The sequence below is a fragment of the Megascapheus bottae genome, chromosome 1 (assembly GCF_031878675.1).
Source record: "Megascapheus bottae isolate mThoBot1 chromosome 1, mThoBot2.hap1, whole genome shotgun sequence".
Taxonomy (NCBI): domain Eukaryota; kingdom Metazoa; phylum Chordata; class Mammalia; order Rodentia; family Geomyidae; genus Megascapheus; species Megascapheus bottae.
The window spans coordinates 3,393,671-3,414,816 of NC_143509.1; the positions used below are offsets into that span (position 1 = coordinate 3,393,671).

At 53.0% G+C, this 21,146-nt stretch overlaps 1 protein-coding gene across 1 annotated transcript in view; it reads right to left on the reverse strand.

Annotated features, from left to right (window-relative positions):
* Window positions 1-3,427: 3,427 nt before the first annotated feature.
* Window positions 3,428-21,146, reverse strand: part of Ilf3 (interleukin enhancer binding factor 3) — a 37,693-nt gene continuing 19,974 nt past the window's right edge. Inside the window, exons 6-21 of the mRNA XM_090337731.1 lie at window positions 16,471-16,618; window positions 15,022-15,113; window positions 14,545-14,640; window positions 13,861-13,972; window positions 13,335-13,432; window positions 12,699-12,810; window positions 12,501-12,611; window positions 12,070-12,269; window positions 11,660-11,827; window positions 11,313-11,450; window positions 11,032-11,208; window positions 10,790-10,943; window positions 10,612-10,665; window positions 7,018-7,377; window positions 6,524-6,652; window positions 3,428-6,117 (exon numbers count right to left, since the gene is read on the reverse strand). Coding sequence (XP_090193857.1) covers window positions 5,981-6,117; window positions 6,524-6,652; window positions 7,018-7,377; window positions 10,612-10,665; window positions 10,790-10,943; window positions 11,032-11,208; window positions 11,313-11,450; window positions 11,660-11,827; window positions 12,070-12,269; window positions 12,501-12,611; window positions 12,699-12,810; window positions 13,335-13,432; window positions 13,861-13,972; window positions 14,545-14,640; window positions 15,022-15,113; window positions 16,471-16,618 — 2,286 coding nt within the window. The 3' untranslated portion in view covers window positions 3,428-5,980. The remainder of the gene's footprint in view (window positions 6,118-6,523; window positions 6,653-7,017; window positions 7,378-10,611; window positions 10,666-10,789; window positions 10,944-11,031; window positions 11,209-11,312; window positions 11,451-11,659; window positions 11,828-12,069; window positions 12,270-12,500; window positions 12,612-12,698; window positions 12,811-13,334; window positions 13,433-13,860; window positions 13,973-14,544; window positions 14,641-15,021; window positions 15,114-16,470; window positions 16,619-21,146) is intronic.

Here is a 21,146-nt window from a genome sequence, read left to right on the forward strand (position 1 = left end):
CTGAGATCTGAGGATTGTAGCTCAAAGCCAGCCCAAGCATTGAAGTCTGGGAGACTCTTATTTCCAATTTACCACTAGAAAACCAGAAGTGGGGCTGTGGCTCAAGGAATAGGGTGGTAGCTTTGAGCTAAAGAGCTCAGGGACAGCAGCTAAGCCCAGAGGTCAAGCCCCATCTTCAACAACAACAACAACAAATCATCTTCATAATATGTAATACGGTATCGAATGTTTATTGTTGGAAATGTAGTTGTCAAGGAGCTGCCAGTAGAGAGCGCCATTGTTTCAGAATACCTCCACCCAGCTGAGAACTGTCCTACTGAACTTGTCTGCTTCAGGCAGACAAGAAGGCCTTGCTTGTATGGACACATTTAGCCTCTTGGTCAGTAATAAGAGCTAAGAATGCCAATTTCTCAGAATAAGACATTTTAGAAATACAACCCATCAAAAATATAAAATACATTGACCAAATGTACATTTTACCTGACCACATCTATAACCATTTTGTATATCACTTCTCAGTAATCATGAGACTCTATGTGTGTGTGTGGGGGGGCTTGAACTAGCACTATGCTTGTGTATTTTTGCTCAAGGCTAGTGCTTTACCACTTTGAACCACAGGTGCCACTTCTGAATGTCTGGCAATTTCTTTTTTTCTTTTTTTTTTTTTTTTGGCCCCCTTCTCTTTCTGGCCCCGCTCGCTCCGGCCCCGCTCGCTCCGGCCCGGCTAGGCCCCCCTTTCTAGCTCAGGCCCCGCTCGCTCCGGCCCGGCTCGCTCCCGCACGCTCCGGCCACCACTCGGTTGGGCTCTGTTCACTTCAGCTCAGCTCGCTTCTTTCGCTCTCTGTCGCCGTCGCAGTCTTGTCTCTGCCACTTTTCCGGCTTGGTTGTGTCTCGTCTCTGCCACTTCCGGCTTGGTTGTGTATGTGGGATACCGAGGAATCGAACCCGGGTCTTTGTGCATGCTAGGCAAGCACTTTAACCGCTAGGCCAAACTCCCGGGCCCATGTCTGGCAATTTCAATTCATCAAGGACTCTCCTGCCTGCGCTGGTATCAAAGGCATCATTTCTCAGCCTGCTGAGTAACTAGGATTACAGGTGTGAGCCACTGGCACCTGGATTCAATGAATCGTTTATCTCCAATTAACCACCAAAACACCTGAAGTGGAGCTGTGGCTCAAGTGGTAGAGTGCTAACCTTTACCCAAAAAGCTAAGGGACAGGACTCAAATGTTAAAACCATCTGTCTAGCAAGTGCCCCCCACCAAATTAAAATGTAGGGAAGAATGCTTGCTTAATATATACAAACTTTGCCTTGCCGGGCGCCATGGTTCCCACCTGTAATCCTAGCTACTCAGGAGGCCGAGATCTGAGGATTAAGATTCAAAGCGAGCCCGGGCACAAAAGGACCTGAGACTCTCCAAGTAACCTCTAGAAAATGGGAAGCGGGGCTTGGCTCAAGGGTAGGGTGGTAGCCTTGAACTGAAGAGCTCAGGGACAACGCCTAGGCCAAATGTATGTATATATATATATATATATATATATATATATATATATATATGCCTTGGGATCTATGTACATGACATTTTCCATATCTTATAAAATAGCCTTTATGTTAGATGATTCTGCCTACCTCTAGGTCAATGTGGGTGTTTGTATATGTTTACACTAGATTGGGCCATATTTTGTATTTTCAACTTATGATGGGTTAGTAGGAAAGTAACTTGGTAATTTAAGCATTCAAAGAGGCATTTGTAGGAAGAAAATCTGTTGTAACTATGGCTTATTCCCGCAAATTACATATAATCTGTTCAAAACAATAGGAAGGCAGGCAATAGTGGCTCATGCCTGTAATTCTAGCTACTCAGGAAACTGAGGATTGTGGTTCAAAGCCAGTTTGGGCACAAAAGTCCAATGAACATCAGAAAACTGGAAGTGGAGCTGGGGTTCAAAGTGGTAGAACACGGGGCTGGGAGTTTGGCCAAGTGGTAGAGTAATTGCCTAGCATACATGAAGACCCAGGTTGGATTCCTCAATACCACATACTTAGAAAAAGCTAGAAGTGGTGCTGTGGTTCAAGTGGTATAACTCTGGCCTTGAGAAAACCCAAGGACAGTGCTCCGGCCCTGAGCCCGAGCCCAGGACTGGCAAAACGAAAAAAAAAAAAAATCCAAGTTATAGAACATTAACCTTGAGTAAAAAAGAGCTCAGAGACAGTGCCCCATAACCGTCAAAAAAACCAAAACATATGAATAAGCCAGGCATGATGGCTCATGTCTGTTCTCTCAGGTACTCTGGAAGTGGATATAAGGACTGAAGTTCCAGAACAATAAGGACAAATAGTAATCACCCCGTCTCAATAGGTGGAGTGTATAGTCCAAAACATCCGGGACCGTCTGCCAGGCACAAAAGCCTTTCCCTGGAGTGGCCATCCTAGATGACAAGTTTGGAAAGAGGATTGTTTGGGTTTTTTTTATTCTTCCCAGATGGGGTGTCTCTCTGCTGCGTAGTCTGTGGCGCGGGAAGCACAGGGCAGGAGGCTGTGGCAGCAGGCTGTAAGGGAGGTGGCCTTTGAGGGCCGTTTCAGCACGACGGACAGCTCCAGGCGCTTACCAGGGAAGCACTTCACGGGGGCGGAGCCTGCGGCCTAGCCCTATTAGGGCAGCACCCAGGGGGCGGAGCCTGGGAAAACATCCTATCAGGAGAGGTGCTGGAGCCAACCCGGAGGGGGCGGGCCGCTGTGCTGCAGAGCTCCTGGGGCGGGCAGGGCCCAGAGGGGAGGCATGGCCCAGAGGAACCCAACGTTTGCACATGCCTCCAAGGGGGAGCCCGCGGAGGCCCCATTCTCCTAGCTTGGAGAGGCCAACTATGAAGGTCTGGAACTTTCCAGGCCACCTAAGCATAAATACGCCCCTGGCACACAGGATTTGGGTGATGGCCCCAGGAGCCGGGGAGGACATGTTTGCCTTGGTTATCCCTCAGAGGATGGGGAGCGCCCCTTTCCGCTATCTACAAAAGTATTGTGCCACAAAGGCTGAGGTCGTGGTGCCATCTCAAGGGAGATTTTGGCAAGACAACGGGTCGGTGACTTAAAAGCCATCTGTGAGGCCGGGAGTGTGGCCTCGTGGTTGAGTGCTTGCCTAGCATGCGAAGCCCTGGGTTTGATTCCTCAGTACCGCATTCGTAGAAAAAGCCAGAAGCGGTGCTGTGGCTCAAGTGGTAAAGGGCGAGCTTTGAGCAAAAGAGCAGCTCAGAGACAGTGCCCAGGCATGGAGTTCCAAACCATCTCTTGACCATCAGGGACAGGAGTCGCCCCATAACCCCCCACCCCCGGGGCCTGGAGGGTCTGTGAGGGAACTCACCAGGCCAGGACTCCACCGAATGTCAAAGTTAAGTGGAAAATAAACACGGTGAGAAAATGAGACAGCAGACACGTGAACTCTCCGTTTATTCTGGGAAGGGGCACTGAGCACTGTGGCCTCCATGGAGGCTGGGCGCGCCGATGCCCACAACTGTGTCCGGAGGTCTCGGGCGGGTAATGTGCACGGCTGCATGGAAGGAGCTTCACACGGAGACTGAATGCGCAGGCGTCGCCCACTGCAGAGGCCCCGGATGCAGCTTCGGGACAGGGACAGGCCTCACGCACTGCACGGGAACGGTCAGTGTTGAGTGCATCTCCCTGCCAGGGCAGAGAGGAAGCAGGCAGCTAGGTGGTGACCCCCCGGCCAGACTAGACTCCAGCCCAAAAACAGGCAGAGCCCTACTGGCACTGCCCAGTCAAGGAGGTAGGAGTCCTGGGTCTGTACCCCCGTGACTCAAGTGGTCCTGGCTAGTCTTGGTCACAACTCTAGCACCCCTTCCCCCAGAATCAGTCCAGAGTCCCTCTTCTTCCTTCACAGGGGTCCCGGGCCCTCTGGGTCTTATGTGCCTGGCGCCCTGCTCCTGACCCCCAAGGCTTACTCAGCAAGTACCTCGTCACGATCAACTCCAGAGGACAACTGTGGCCCCCTGCTCTTCCCGCGGAGGTTCCTGGTGACCTGCACAGGTGACGGAAAGACACAGGACAGCAGGTGATGCAGGCAAGTGCACCAGGCAGGGAGGCAGAGGGCCACCCCACAGGCTTTCTCTATCCAAGGTGACAGATGCCATCCTGGTGCGATGAGGCCTGGGTGCTGAGAGTGCCCCAGGCCACGCGAACCACAGCGCCCTCTGAACCTGGGGGTCCACAAGGAGTGCCTGGAGGACTGTGTTCTGCAGCTGCTCCTTGGAGCCAAGCCCCGGGGACGCTGTTGAGTCACAGAGTGTGCCATCTCACCCCTTCTGGCAAGGCAGAGCTGAAGCCTTCGGGACTCTAATGTAGAGTGTAGCTGCAGTCTTCCAGCTGAGTTTGTTGTGGGTAACACAGAACCCCTCCTCCAGCCGGAATCTTCATCCAAACACACCAGCACCATCAGGAGCGTCTTCCTGTCCCAGCTCACAGGCGTGTCCATTTCCGTGGCAGCAGGGACCCGCTTGTCCCATATGGGTCACTTGGGTAAAATGCTGGCTCTCACAGACTAGACCTCCCACGCGGGCCGCTTCTTGGTCTCATTTGACGCAGCCACACCCTCTTTCCAACTCTCCAGGGACTGACTCGCTGGTCTCCGGGGCTTCTGCTACACCAGGCGGGAAGCACAGAGCCTCTTCTCTTGTGGATCCAAGAAGGCCGGTGCTCCCCTCTCCCATGCACCTCGCATGGGCTCCATGGGCAGAAGAGTCTGGAGCACAGCCCGCATCAGGCTTCCACGGGTCACCTGGGGGCTCAGGTTGAGGTGCCAGGTTCTTCTCGGACAGGCTGGATGATGGCCATGACATCCACAGGTGAAGGCCAGCAGCCAGACTCCGGGCTCCTCTCCATGTCGCCACAGGCAATGTCCAGCAGCACAATCCTTGGCCTCTCCCCATAAGCAGCCTGGAGCACCTCTACTTGTGACCAGGCCCCCCAAACACTGCAGAATTTCAACAGGAGACAAATCTTCCCCAGACTACTAGACCCAGTTTCTGCCACTTGTAGAGAGCTCCAGATCCCACTGGAAGCCCCTGTGTGGTGGGGCCACCCACAACTGTGTCACATACCAGCCCCCCACTGCCAGCATAGCTGGCTGGCAGTGTTTGAGCAGCAGAAAATAAAGCATGCCCACAGCTCCAGCCTTCGGGCTGCTCGCATGCTGCCAGAAGCGGAGCTGTGGTGCCTGTGGGACATGAGGGTAAAAAGACCCCCAGTGGGCAGGGAGCTGGCCCTTGCCAACCTCAGAATAAAGATGTCTGGAGGCCTGGAGTTGGACCCTCTCTGGTGACCAGGGACCGTCCTGCTGTCTCCACCCTGCTTCCCGGAGCGGGAACAGAGTGGAGCGAGCTGCCCATCACCCAACTCACTGGAGGGTCAAACACCCAGGCCTGAGACAGTGCCGTTTCGTTTTTCTTTATTTGTCTACATTCTTCTGAGTTCAGATGTACTGCCTGAATGAGCCAGACATACCCCACCCCCCAAAAAAAATCCCACTCGTTCCCACTGGTTTTTAAAATAAAATCTTCACTTATATAAAACTGAAACACGAAAGCATTAAAATACAGAAAGCTCATTGAACTCACTTCACAAAAGCATTAACAGATGAGGCATCCCTTCTGTAACTATTTAAAGACAAACCAAGGCAAAGCTAACACCGAGTGTAAATAGACAGAGGGATGCTCAACGCAAGAACGCAGAACTCTACCAGACGAGACTGTAATGGCAACTAACAAACCACTGAAGACACGGAGTCCCAAACACGGCAAAATGCGGGTCACAGCACAGGCCCGGGAGCCACTGCTCCTCATGACACGGCAACGTGGACGGGTGGGGCCGCCTGCAGGCCGGCAGACGTGGTAACTGTGATGCATGAAACTGAATCTTCGGATGGGCTGAGGGCGTAAGTGCAGAAGGTACAGGAGGCAGCCCGGGAGCTTTATCTGTACTGGTAGTTCATGCTGTGGTCTGTGTTCCGGCCGTAGCCCCCCTGTGAGGACTGGTAGGAGCTGGCAGGGCCACTGTAGTTCTGTCCAGACCCCGGGGAGTTGTAGTTCGACTGTGACGAGTAGCCTCCTGTAAGAGACGGGGCAGTTAAAGGGGGGGGGGGCAGCAGCCCCAGGGCACCTGCTTTGGCTAAGTATCTTTCACAGGTCATCCAAGCTGTCTGTCACCAACACCCTGAAAGGTGTGTGTGTGTGTGTGTGTGTGTGTGTATGTGTATGTGTGTGTGTCAATGCAGCCCCAGAGGGTAGGAGCCGTGGCCAGTGGTGACCGCCTCATCACAGAACCCAGGGCCCCCTGGACCATCACTCCACACAAGCTCACGCCGGGATCACCACTCAGTGGCCCCGCGTGTCTTGGCCACCTCAAGTAGGTATTGAGTGGTGGGATAACAGCTGGCTCTGGTGGGCCCTGCTCAGAAGCTGCAAGCCTGTCAGGGCACCCCGCCCACATGCCCTCTGCTCCGGCCATGGCCCACCTTGTTTGCCTTGGTATGAAGAGCTGCCCCCAGAGCCTCCGCCGTAGCCACCATGTGAGCCAGGGTTGTACGAGGACCCGCCTGAGCCGTAGCTGTTCCCGCCACTCCGACCTCCGCTACCACTGTAGTCTAGGACAGAGCGAAGTTACGCACAGTTAGGCCAGGGGAAGGCAAGGTGGGGGCGGGCCAGGGCCCAGTGGGGAGCACCTCTGCACGTGTCCCTGCTTCACCATGCCACATGCCAGCCCTCTGTGTAAGTACCAGGCTCCAAATGGAGCCCAGGGAACGACCGTGCCCTGGCCCTGGCTGGTAGCCCTCCCTGCTGTCACGAGGACACGTGTGCACCACCTACTCCACCACGGAGAAGGGACTGGACACACACTGCCTCCCTCCACAGCATCCTCCCAAGAAGTGGTCTTGGCAGGCCAGCACTATGTGCCCACCCCCCACCCAACCACGTCCTGCACCCAGTTCTGGGCTGGAGGCCGACTCACTGAATTTGCTGTCGTAGCTGTAGTCGGCGCCGCCCCCCGGGGAGCTGTAGGAGTTGGAGTAGGAGGAGTAGCTGCCCTGACCGTGGTTGTAGCCTTTCTGCTTGCCCTGCGACGGGCCGTAGCTGCCGTACTGGCTCTGGTTGTAGGACGGCTGCTGGCCCTGGTGGGCCTGGTAGCCGGAGCCGTAGGAGGGCTTCTGCTGGCCCCCATGCGGTGGCTTCTTCCCAGCATGCTTAGGGGGCACTGGTGAGCTGTAGCTGTCCCCTTGGTAGTAGGAGCCGTAGCCAGAGGAGCCACCACCGCCCCCGCCGCCACCACCACCGGCACTCCCAGAATGCCCTCCGTTGCTGTAGAATTGACCTAAACAGGGAGGCAGGGGGTCAGGCAGAGGATCTGGGAGGCGGGGGAGGGGAGGGAAAGGAAGGTGGCAGCTGTGGGCCCTGAAAGCTGACCCGCGCACACGCGAGCGAACTGCTGCCCGGAGACAGCGAGGAAGACACCAGAGCCGCAGCTCTGCTGGTTAAGGCAGCGTGCCGCAGACCGGCGCAGCCTTCGGCTCCACTCACCCATCAGCTGGTGACAACAAGGGGTCTTTGCCAAGCAGCGACCACAGCAGCTGTGCAGCAGCAGATGTCAACATTACAATGAGATGGGCTCCGAGCGCGGATGACATTCAGGACTAGCTGACGGCTACCCAGATGTCCCCAACGGTGACAGGAAAAGCAAAGCCCCAGAGAAGCAGCGAGCCACCCCCACCTCCTCCGCTGTGTGCTGGGTGGGAACGGGCTTGGCAGGCCTAGGCCGGGGACCCCGGATGTTCCATAACGAGGCCTCTAAAACCACCACGGTCCTGCAAAGACCAAGTGGTCGGTCCGGCCTGGTTCTCGGAAGAGCAATTTGAAACTTCTCAATCAAGCGTGGGTGTCTCCCGGATGTTACTTGTACAAAAACACATGACCTAGGACACAGAGGGGGTCCCCAGAATGAGACTGGATATCTGGATTGCTACGCAAGGCCCCTTTATTGTCCCCCCCCCCCCCCCAGCACAGATGCTGGGCACCAGCAGAGCTGAGCTCACGGGAAGACCCCCACATCTGGTCATTAGGCTTTCACCTCCACCCTGCCAGAGACTTTGGGGGGGGGCGGGGGGAGAGGCCAACTGCAGCCCCCATGGTACCAGGGAGCCCCTTGCTGGCAATGTCAGGCATGGCTGGGGAAGTCTGAGAGTGAGCAAAGCTGAAGCCAACCTGGCCAGGCCATGGGGCAGCTCTCAGGCCTGGCCTGGCCTTCCCCAGCACTCAAGCAGGGGTTGCCGAGCTCAGGGCCTGGGCACACAGGCCCCTCGGCCCACAGTGGGCCAGGGCCAGGGTGAGTGGGAGGGGGAGGGACGTCCCACACAGCCTAGTCTGTCCCTCTGCCCCAGGTTGAGCACTGAGGATCCCACACCTTAGGGATGGGGTGGGGGAGAGGGTTCAGCAATCCTCCCATGCCTTCCATCCCCTGGAGAAGTGTGCCCCATTTCCTGCCATGTCATGGGCCACTGGCACAGCGGGGGGGGGGGGGACCAGTCAGTTTGCACATGTGACCTTTTTCTCTGGGCAGCCTCCCTCCTCCCTCCCTCCCCAATCACAAAATATACACCTAGGAGGAGGACGTGTCCCACAGTGCAAGAAAGCAAATGTTCGGAGGCTCAGTGAGGAGGCTGGGTGGACAAGAGCCTCAGTGCCCCCCCTTCCCCTTCCTGCCCCCAACCCCAGCCCCCCCCCCCCCCCAGCTTCCCCAGCATCCTGCACCGAGCGTCCGCCTGAAGCCGGGAATGAATGAAGACGCAAGTACCGAGGGCTCGTTACTTTAACATGTATTGATTCAAAAAAAATAAAGGGGAGGAGGAGTTTCAACGTCATTCAGGATAACTATTTCCTGGTATAAAAAGACATATTCTCAAACAATAACGTTCTAAAAAAAAATACATCATGCAATCCAAGTTTTAAAAAGTCTCACTGAATGTTTCAAACCTTGGGAACAAATCACACATAGTAACCATTTTGGCCAGTTTTGCCTGAATGAATGCAAAATCTTGCAAGTCAAGACAGAGGCAGGCTGTACAGCTAATGTAACTGAGGCGACCCACCAGACAACCCAATGCTTGCGAGCGGGACAGAGGGGCCTCGAGGGGGAGCCTTGAACCTTTGCACACTGGGAGGAGGGGCTGCCAGGCCCCAGAGGAACCAAAGCCGGCTTGCCGCTGGGAAGTCAGGAATGTACCAGGCTCTTGCAGCGTGTTTTTTTGTTTTGTTTTGTTTTGTTTTTTAAAGCCCCATTAAAGAGTCAAAAGTCAAGCATCCAGAATCCCTTGCGCGTGCAGCTGTGACCAGGACTTGCAAAATTTCACATTCTCTAACCCTTTGAAGCTCGTCTGTCTCCCGCACAGGTAATGGAAGCAGTTTTGATACCTTTGAGAGTCCACTCTAGCCAAACCAGCCACAAAATACCACACCCGAACAAGAAGCCCACCAGAGCATTTAAACAAGGCAGGTATGACCTCAGCCCAGTGCATAATCCCCGCCTTCCCGGCGCTGTTCAGGCTCGATACCAAGAAAAAAGTCGCCGGCTCTGGATCAGTGTGGGGAAATCGTTTTCATCACTGTCAAAGGCATCAACCAGGGGTGGGAATTGGTTAAAAGATTAAAAATTCATATAAAACCTGCTGTAAATTAAGACAAAGGTAGATTAAAACGTGTTACTGTCTGTCTCTTTGAGTAAAGGAATGCTTTCTATGAAAAGCACAGGTGGGCTTTTGCCTTGATGCTCTACAGCGCTGGCTCTACAGTTCTGTGCTAGTGTGCACAGAAATACATTCTCTGGGAAAGTGTTCTCCACTTAGTGTGAACTTCAAAATGACCAAGGTTCAAAGGCAAATCACAATAAAAACTGCCATTGTCTTAAGTTCTGCAGGCTAAGAGTCTCAGACAAGCTGCGGTGGAAAGCACGGTTGAGAAACCCAGTGAAGCACAGGGACACAGCACGGACACTTTGGGTTTTGGAGTTGGAAGAAATTGGAGTAAAAAGTTGATTTTGTGTGCAATACTTTTAGACGCTCTAGGAAGACCCAAAATCATGATAGCCGTAGCAGTCTGTGAAAAAGTCACCTACAAAAGGGGGAGACAGAGCAGAGAGAAGAAATTAGAATTCTTTTGAAAAAGGGCACAGAGCGCCACATTTGAACTCATGTTCTAGATTTCTCTGCTCCTGTGGCCCCCAGTGAAGGCTCTTTCTCAGGACAATGGCGGTGCTGGGACAGGAAAGGTGCACTCGCCAAGACTGGTGCTTTGCACGGCATACAGCAGAGAAATGGCAAATTTGGACGTCTAAGGAACTCGCAAGGCACATGAGTTGATTGGTTGGTGTGTTAGCACATATGAACCAAGGATTCGCTGGCGGGGTGGGGGCTTAGAGGGCTCACCGACCGAACCCCGCAAAAAGGTGCGGGTGGCTCTGAGCCTCAAGGAAGCCTCACGGGCGCCCTGCCCTAACTCAGGCCCACAACTACGCTGGCTGCCTCCCACGTGGACAGACACGGAAGCGCACACTTACTGTAGCCCGCTGTTGCCGAGTTGCCGCCATAACCGTAGCTGCCATACCCAGCCCCTGCAAGAGAGCAGACACAACCCAGCATGGAGGGGGCCGCCTTAGCCCGCCCCCCTCCAGCTTCTCAGCCTGCTCCCACAGTGCACGAGCAGGGGACATGCAAGACAAAAGCCCTTGCCCTCACCAGCGTTCATGTAGCCTCCATGGTTAGCGCCACCGAAGCCTCGTCCCCGGCCTCGCCCGCGGATGTTGCCTCCTCGTCCCCGGCCTCGGAGATTGGGGGGCGGGGGCACTTCGTTGTGCATGGGTCCCCCCATGCCAAAGCCAGGGCTGTGGGGCTGGACAAGAGAGCACAGGCAGGTGAGGCTCCCTCAGCCTCACAGGAGGACCCCGCCAGGCCAGAGGGAGGTAAAGGAGAAGCAGTACCTTGGCAGCAAATTTGGGTCCACCTCTGACAGGGACAGGGGTTCTCTTCTTTTTGTTGGCGTCCAGAGAAAGGGGGGCGTCAGGGAAAAGCTTTTCAAGTGCAGCCAGAGCCGCATAAGCCTTTGCCACCTTCTTGTTGGAACCAGCACCCTGAAACTTCTGACCATCTACCTCGACCTGTGGACACACGGGGAGCGGATGCAGAGCCTCCTCCAGGGGCGGGGCTGTGGGGGAGCCCGCTGCAGGGGCCCAGAGGCATACCATCCCGAAAACTAGCTCACCTCCATGACGAAACGCTTGTCATGGCTGCCGCCTGTCTCTGAGATGAGCTCGTACTTCAGGCCGCGCCTCTTCTCGTTGAGTTCCATCACGGGGTTTTTGCCATGCTTAGTCAAGATTGGCCCCTGCTGTTTTACATTCTCAGGGAAAAGACAAAAAGAAAACCAACATACTCAGCTGCAGGATTTGCAGCACAAAGGGAGGTTGACAGCACCAAGACAGGCCCTGTCCGTCTGTGCCCCCCCATCCCCGCTAACACTCAGGGACGGACTGTCGAGGATGGGACAGCTCCCCACTGCAGGGCTCTACACTGCCCCAGTGGCCGCTCCAGTGCCTACCATGAGCTCACCTCGGCAGTGGCATCTGCGGAGAAGGCCGCATTGGGGTTGGAAGATGTTTCCATCATGGGGGGAGGTGCCACCACAGCAGTCTTTGCCTCAGTCTCCTCTGCCGAGTCTTCCCCCTTGCTAGAGTCTCTGCCTTCAGCACCTGTTGGCAAGCCCATGTCCTGTAGCACCTGGAGGGTACAGAGCCGGTGAGGTGGGTGGACACGGGCTCCCCCCGGGACTGACCACTCTCATGATGTCCTTCCCCCTCCCCAGGCCTCTGAAGGGGGCCTGGCCACGCATGACTCAACAGCGCTAAAGTCTAATCCCTTCACTGTGCTCACCACTCGGCTCGGCCCACCACACCCCTGCTCCACCCTCCTCCCCACAGAGGAAAGCGGCTCTTCCGCTGCCTTTCCCCTGAAGACTGTACCTTAACGGCCACGTGCAGCTTGGCAGTCTTTTTAGACGGCCCTGAGGCCTCAAATAAACTGCCATCCACCTCCACTGACATGGTGAAAATGGGGGCGTGCACGGGGCCCGTCTGGGAGATCAGCTTGTACTGCAGCCCCGGCTTTAGCTGGTTCAGCCTCATGAGGGCATTCATGGCTTGGGGGGGCTCAGTCTTCTCCTCTGGGGGAAGAAGAAGACACCTCGGGGTGAGACTTCCAGGGTCCTTTGCCAGAAGAGAGTAGAGGAATGTGCGGCCCACGCCCCACCAGCAACCCCGGGAGAACACAGGACACGGGACTGCGGCACCTCGTCGCTCACAGCAGCTTTTAAGAAGACTCAAGCTTTTGTGTCCAAGAAAACTAGAGGCAGAGCTGGCAACGAGTGGAAGGCCGGCATGCTGCCCCCACACACCTTTCTTCTGAATCTTCTTCTTCTTCTTGCTCGGGGACTTCTCATCTCCGTCCTCCTCCATGGGGCGCTTCATGGGTGTGATGGCGTACGTAGTGCTGGGGGGGATTTGAACTGAAAGGAGAGACCAGGACAGAACAGCTAAGACCAAAGGCAGGGACGCAGGAGAGGGCTTTGTCGCCCAGCACCAGGCGCACGTACCGGTGTAGTCCACTGGGTTTTCGTTCTTTGGTTTCTTGGGCATCTTGGAGGGCAGGGGGTCCATGCCCAGCACTTTATGGAGCTGGCCGAACGCAGCGAGCCGCAGCGCGTGCTGAGGGGGGAAGAAGAATCTGACTCGGATGCCTAGCTCCAGCGGCCTGGGTCTGTGTGCTCACTACTGCTTTCTGAGGGGCCGCTAATGGTCTCCCCTACATCAGCAAGGGGTTTCCTGACAGCTGCAGCAGGGCCTGACTGCTCGGGCCCAGCCTTGCTGTGGGGGAGGGCCAGCCTGTGACCACCCCCCCTGGAGAGCAATACAGGAGACCCCAACCTGGGGACTGGTTGCCACATGGAGCCACGTGGTGAGCCTGCAGGGGAAGAGCCCCAAAACAGTCCTCGTGCCAACATGGCACACGGGCAGGCAGAGGGAGGGGCAGACAACCACCACGCATGCGCCAGGGGAAAGAAGCAGCCCAGATTGGGGCACCCTGTATCAGATCTGTGCCTTCGCCTTTGTCCCCGACCTGAGCCTGCACTGCGATCCAGGGGCTGCCCTGAGAATAGCCAGTCACGGAACTAGGAGCCAGTGAGTGCAGACTGGGCGAGGGCTCACACTGGCAATGGCGACGACTATACCTGCGCACTCTGTGTGATATCTTCCCGTTGCTGTCTGTCTAGATGCCCAATAGCATCAGTGGCTTCTTTTTCACAAGGGTCATAAATGCCAGAACCATCTGAAGGCAGGAAACAAGGAAGATATGCAGAGGATTATCTTTTAGCATCTTGGAAGAGTTCTGCTGGCTGAGGGAACCAGGTGCGTTACCCCCCACGCCCCATCCACACCCAGCTCTGGAAAACACGCCGAGCTCGGTGACCCACTCAGTGTCCAGCCCTTGACAGAAATAATCCACTTGTGTCTCAGAGCAAGAAAAGCCACGTGGGAGTGGGTCACCACTGCCCCCGGGTCCGCCCTTGGAATCAGGGCTGCGGACCCGGCTCAGGGCTGGATATGATGGTGCAAGAGGGTAGTCACATGCTCTGCCCTAGGGGGACACGGGGCTGCTGCTGCTGCCCTAACCCAGTTAGGAGCCTGGAGAGGAGTCGGCCACAGGGCCTTGATCCCTGTCCTTTCCCTGCCACTGGCAAAGCACAAGGCCCCAACCTGGCATCACGATGCCTGACGCCAGGCACTCCAGCACTCTCCGCAGGGCCTCGCCAGCACCCATTGGCCTGTTGGCTGTGCCGATGGATTTCTCACACAGCAACTCCAGGGGCTAAAAGGCAAGAGGGACAATGAGCCACTACTACTGTGTGGGTGGAGGAGTCACAGCCACCTGGTAATGTCACAGCCAAACACAGTATACTTCGGCAGGGACAGGCAGACTATTTCTTAAAAGGACATGAAATCCTTTAGGCTATGGGCCAAGAGGCATGCAGAGGATGTATTTCGGTAATTATATTAAAATGTAATCATTTACAAACATCCAAACCATTCGTAAGAGCGGGCTGTAAGGACATGGCAACTGGCCAGCAGCGCTGGCCGGCCATGGGTGCTATTTTCCTGGCTGAGAAGTCAGACAAGCGCCTTGCTACAGAGTAGATCACACCACTCTAGTAAGCAGCCAGCCTCCTCGGCTCCCCATTCAGCTGTGCGCCCCCACAAAGGTGCTAGCCTTGTTCTTAGCACCCAGGTCTCATGCAGTAGTGTTTCTCCAACCAGCTGCTCTGATGACAAATGACAACCACACCCCAGAGCAGCCAGCCTGCCCAGCGCCACGCAGGACTCCTGGGATGGGGGAATCCTCTGCACAAACCGCCCTGTGTCCCCAACTGGGAGGTGCCTTACCCATCCTCTAAGGGGTCCCCAGGTGGGCACACGGGTACACAGGTCCCTCAGGACCCGGATGACAATGACACAGGACTTCAGCCCGTTGGCTCTGGCCTGGAAGAATAAAGCATGGGCCTTTTACACAGAGGCACCTCCAGGCACCAGGCAAACATGAACAAGACAAGTCTCACAGTGCTGCTTTGCCAAGGGTAAGCAGGTGTGCAAGACCACCAAGGGTGTGGCCAGCTGCGAGCTCCCTGCCCAGACAGTGTCGTGTACTCAAGGCAAAGCAGCAGCAGCCCACCTGTGCTAGTTCGAGCCTCCTGGGGTGTCCAAATGGTTTAGTGCGCTCCTTTAGCAGCTGCACGGCCGCAGGTGCTAACAAGATGGGCACGGCTATGGTCAATGTTATACAGAAACTACATGGTCAAAGTTAGCCACGTTCAAACTTAGAAATTTTCTACCAAAAGACAAAGAGAAGAACAAAATGCAAACCTGGAACCACTTGGCGTGTCGGAGGGACGCCAAGGCAGCAAGGCATTTCTGCCTGTCCAGAACATCCGGGGGATCGTTGACTGATAGCGTTTCTATTCATGGATGGAATAAGAAGACAAGGCACAGTTTGACCAAGGGGTTCTGTCAGGTGGAAAGGGGAAGTGGCAGCTTTCTAAAGGGCAGCTCAGTCTCCCAGAATCTGCATTCGTCTCCACCCTAGGTCAGGGAAGGAGAGGCTAGAGTGCAATCAACTCTGCCCTGAGAGGAAATTAGAAAAAAATTGGAGGCCCCCTCCAAAAATAAAAAACCACAAAAAAACAAAAAAACAAAAAACAAACAAAAAAACCCCCACAGAAACAAAAACAAAATAAAAACAGAAAAAGAAAAAAGAAAAATATCAAATGTGAGAAGTTATTCTAAAAGGAATAACCCGTGGGGAAGGGGAAGAGATAGGCGGATCCTATCTTCTAATACACCATTCCCTTGCTTTCTCCCCATAAATGAGCTAGGCTAGAATTTTTAATAGGAAAAACAAACACAAAAAAAGGTGGGGGGAGCGGAAAGGAACTCCCTCTCTGCTTCCCACAGCCATCCCCGGAGGAGTCTGCGGCCAAGGGGACCACCTCCGCCCACCAGGCGGGACTGCCCTACCCCAGCCCTTGACAGAGAGAGTCCTGTTGGTCAAAGGTCCAGCGTCCCTACATGGATAAGCTACAAGGGCTTTGGTCATTCGCACTGGAATGAGAGCCACAGGGAATCAACAGCGGCAAGGGGGCGACATCAGCCTAGGCTGCAGCACTGCTGGGGTGCATGTCTGCTCTGCCACCTGTCCATCAGGGATTTGGATAAGGCCTGAGAGGGGGCCCAAGAGGGCCCAGGCTGCATTGGCAAATCACAAATGCAGCACTAGGATCTGAAGGACAAAAATCCACATGGACAAGTATGCAGTAGTTTCAAACCTTATACAAACCTCTGTATGAGACCCTGGCTTCTCAGACCCCAGGGTGACAGAGCGGTAGTGGCAGGGGACAAAGGAAGACACCCTCAGTTCGCCTGCAGCACAGGTTGACCACCAACTCCTATGTTCATGCCCAGGCCATCAGGGTGTGATCACCAATTACAAAACCAGAAGAAAACCAGGGACACTCCTTTCCATTAACAGAATAGTTCAACATGGACACAAGTTGCAAACATGTTTGAGAACACGCAAGTCTTAAGTTAGAGAAGCACAATGGCGCCTTCCTCTCTGAACAGTGCTACTCACTTTTAGTGCCTCCCATCGGTTAAACTTCCGAGGGCTGGAGACCAAGGCAGATGTGATCTCAGAGTCAAAATGGTCAGAGCTATACCAACACTCTGATCAAAGCAGTCTAAAACTGAATAGCACATTTGACCAGTGAGGCAACTCCAAGGTTTCAAAACTCTGCCAGCTGGTCTCAGCCTCCCTACCTCCAGCTAATACTTTTTCCATTTCTTCTCTGACAACAGGGGATGTCAGGTGGATGGTCAGGGACAATGGAGGCTCTTTTGTGTTTTTTATCACAATTGCAGCATCATCCACAGATTGGAGAATTTCATACTTGTCTTCTGTTACCGTCTGGAAAAGAAAATACAGCTTTCAAAACACTTTGCAGGCCATCAATAACGCTGGCTGGCTCTGCCGCTTTCTAGAGCAGAGGTCATCTGCTGGAGAGGTGACCTGATGCAGTGGTGCCCAGCCAGCCTTCAGGACCTAACTAACACACTACAACTCGGAGCACTTTCTAGGCACTACACGAAGGGAACCACTAAGTCATACAGCAAGGTAAGCTGTTTCTAGCAAGAGGTCTAAAACACAAAAGGGGAAGTGTTCCATGCAGTGATCTCGACTAGTCAAGGGGGCTGAAAGAGAGGATCATGAGCCCAGCAGTTCTGAAGTAGCCAAAACTAGGTAACTAGGCAAAACTACAGTGTCCAACCCGAAAATGGAGTTGTAACCTTAGCCACTCAGGAGGTGAAGATCTGAGGATCACAGTTCAAAGCCAGATCACGCAAGAAAGTCTAGGAAAATTGGTGAGGCTGAAATCTTATCTCCAATTAACGACCAGAAAACTAGAGGTAATACTATGGGTCAAAGTGGTAGGGTGCTAGTTTTGAGCTAAAAAACTCAGATAATAAGCACCCATGCGCTGAGTTCAACACCCATATGGGGAGGGGGGGAACGTGGGGAAGAATGTGGCTTAGTGGTAGAGTGCTTGCCTAGCATATATGAAGCTCTGGGTTGGGTTCCTTAGTACCACATAAACAGAAAAGGCAGAGAAATGGCGCTGTGGGCTCAAGTGGAAGAGTGCTGATCTTGAACAAAAGAAGCTCAGGGAGGGCCGGGAGTTTGGCCTAGTGGTAGAGTGCTTGCCTAGCATGCACCAAGACCGGGATTCGATTCCTCGGCGCTACATATATAGAAAAAAGCTGGAAGTGGTGCTAGGCTCAAGCGGTAGAGCTCTAGCCCTTGAAAAAGTCCAAAGATAGTGCTCAGGCCCTAAGTTCAAGGCCCAGGGCTGGCCAAAAAAAAAAAAAAAGGTTCAAAGCCAGCCTAGGCAGGTAAGGTCTATCTCCAATTAATCAGTAAAGAGCCTAAAGTGGAGCTGTGACTCAAGTGGCAAAGTGATAGCCCTGACTCAGAAAGCTAAGGGACAGTCTCCAGGCCACAAATTTAAGACAACACTTAGGCCCTGGGTTTAAGCCCCAGGATGGGGGGGGGGGGAGGGAGGGGGAAGCCAGGAGCTGTGGATCACACCCATAATCCTAGCTACTCAGTAGGCTGAGATCTGAGGATCAAGGTCAAAGCTAGTCCAGATACTAAAGTCCATGAGACCCTTATCTCGAATTAACCACTAAAAAACAGGAAGTAGCACTGTGCCTCAAGGGACAGGGCAATAGGCAATAGGTAACATTGAGCTGAAGAGCACAGAGACAGCTCCCCAGGCCCAGAGTTCAAGCCCCACGACCAACATCCCCCCACAAAAAAAGAGAGAGAGAAAAGAAAGAAAAAGAAAAGGAGCCAGAAGTAGCTTTGTGGCTTAAACAGTAGAGTTCTATAGTAGCCTTGAGCAAAAGAAGCTCATGGACAGTGCCAGTCCCTAAGTTCAAGCCCCAGGACTGGGGGGGAAAAAAAATGTCAGGCAGGCCAGTGCCTCATGCCTGCAATCTTAGCTACTCAGGAGACTGAGATCTGCAAATCATGGTTCAAAGCCAGCCCAGGCACAAAAGTCTATCAGACTCTTATTGCCATTGAACCACCAGAAAACTGAAAGTGACACTGTGGCTCAGGGATAGCACCCAGGCCCTGAATTCAAGCCCCTGACCAACAAAAGAGAAGAGGTTGGGGGAGGAAGAGAAGAAATTGCCAACAGGAAAGCCAATGAAAATAGCTCACCTTGTAATACTAGCACTCAGAACTTGAGGAAGAAGATTCATGAGTTCAAGGCTAGCTGGGCAACATAGTAAGAAGGAACTGTGTATAGAATTGAGACTATGTGTGAATCTTCCTTTGTCTATCTACTTAATAGTCAATAACTTTCAATAAATCAATTAATACTGAAAAGTTGTTTTTGTTTTTTGAGCCTGGCTGTCATGGCACGGCACTCATCCTTTTGCCTGCCTGCCTCAGTATCCCCTGAGCTGGTACTACACCACCACACCTAGCTCAAGAAGGCAACAATTTATGGACTTCACATGCTCATGTGACAAGGCTGCAGGAACACCTCAACTGGAGAGTAGGAAGCAGAGTGTGCAGGGCGAGGCAAATACACAGCCATCACAACAAGCTCTATGCTGTGAGCAGCAGCCAATGGACACCGGCCGTGCACAAATGCTTAAATGCTTGTCCACGAGCCTGCCTTCTCTGTTCTATATGATGGTCCAAATGACTTGAAGAAAACTTAAGCTTTCTCATTCACATTATGAAGCTGAACAAATGGATGGGAAAATCTACGTTAGGATTCCCCAAATTCTACGTGATCAACACCCTAAGTGGGTAACTTTAGGCTGAGAGGCAGTTCTGAACATGCCCGTGCACCCCGGGGCCTCCCTCATAGATCTCGAGTACACCTATTCTCCTAGTCTTCCCATTTCCAAGTTTCTGATGCCAAAAATCATCAAAGAAAAATCTGCTGTCAAGAACCAGTAAAATGCTGGGCACTAGTGGCTCACGCCTGAAATTCTACCTACTGAGGTGGGGATCTAAGGATCAAGGTATGATGCTAGCCTGGGTAGAAAGGGCCACGAGACTCTTAAATTAGCACCAAAAAGCCAAAAGTGGAGCTGCAACTCAAATAGTAGTGCACTAGCCTTGAGTGAAGGGACATAGGTAGGCGGCGGTGGCTCATACCTATAATCCTAGCTACATAGGAGGCTGAGATCTGAGACTCATGATTGGAAGCCAGCCTAGGCAGAAGTCTGTGAACCTTTCTCTTGTCAGTCCTGGGATGTGAACCCTGGGCCTGGGCTCTTCAGCTCAAGGCTACTCCCCTACCCCTTGAGCCACAGCACCACTTCCAGTTTTCTGATGGTTAATTGGAGATAAGAGCCTCATGGACTTTTTAGTGCCCTGGCTAACTTTGAACCTCGATCCTTAGATCTCAGCCTCCTGAGTAAGCTGGGATTGCAGGAGTGAGCCACCTCTCCTGGCTATTCTGTGAAACTTATATCTCCACTAAACTACCAAAACAAGCCAAAAGTGGAGCTGTGGCTCAAGTGGTACAGTGCTAGCCTTGAGCAAAACAAGCTCAGGAACAGAGCTCAGGAAGCTGGGTTCAAGTCCCAGTACCAGTGTACCCCTCTCTACAACACCCCACCACTTCTTTTTTTTTTTTTCCAGTCCTGGGCATGAGCTCAGGGCCTGAGCACTGTCCTTGGACTTTCTCAAGGCTAGAGCTCTACCACTTGAGCCTCAGCACCACTTTTGGCTTTTTTCTATGTATGTGGTACCGAGGAATCGAACCCGGGTCTTCATGCATGCTAGGCAAGCACTTTAACCACTAGGCCAAACTCCCGGCCCCCCCACTTTTTTTTTTTAAAGCTATCTATAGAGTCTTGAAAATGCTTAAACACTAAGCTATTCTCATTTTATAAAAGTTCTTCCTAAAGAAACATCTACACCACAGCACGCGCAGGCTGACTAAGGCAGGTCACGAGTCTGGGACCAGCCTGGCCAACACAGCAACTTCACAGACAACCTGACCATAGTCTTGCAAAACCAAGGGCTGGAGATGCAGCTCACTGGTAGAGCGCAGCCACTGGCTCCATCCCTGGCACTGCAAAAAACAATCATTTTAAGTAGGTTGCCTCTGGCTCACACCTTGTTACTCAGGACAGTGCCAGGGCCAAGTTCAATCCCCAGGACCAGCACATACAAACAAAAAGAAACAATCATTTATAACAATTTGCTTCCCCTAATGTATATTTTATAGGCAATGGTAAAAATGAAATCACCACTAAAGAAAGGTATATTTGCATCACATTTGTAGCATTTTAGAGGTATCTGGCATAATACATTTGTTTCCAGCCTTAATCCTCACTACCACATGTGATGAAATGTATGCTCACAGATAGAAGTTTTTCTTAGGTGGATGCCAGTGGCTCACACCTGTGATCCTAGCTACTCGAGAGACTGACATACAAGGCTCACAGTTTGAAGCTAGCCCAAGCAGAAGTCTGTGAAACTCTTCTCTCTAATAAAGCTACTCAGAAAAAGCCAGAAATGGTGCCGAGGCGTTTAAGTGGTAGAGCATTAGCCTTGAGCACAAAGAAGCTCAGGGACAGTGTCCAGGCCAACCCCCCCCCATAACTTTTTTCCATTGAGATGAACATTTCAGAGTTCTTCTTTTGCTGATCTTATTGGCCGATCCAGGGTGACCATCCCGACACACTAACTCCTGTCAATGGCATGCAGAGGCTCTGAATTCAGGGCCCAATGTGTGTGGAGGTGGAGAAAATTGAGAGACAGGAGCCAGACTGCAACTAATCAGACTGAACAGATTGTAAATATGTATGTGTTATAGGTATGCCAAGTATGGAAAAGTAACAATGAAATTCCAAATAATTAATGTAAGCTAAAGAAAAAGAAATAACCCACAACACTTCTG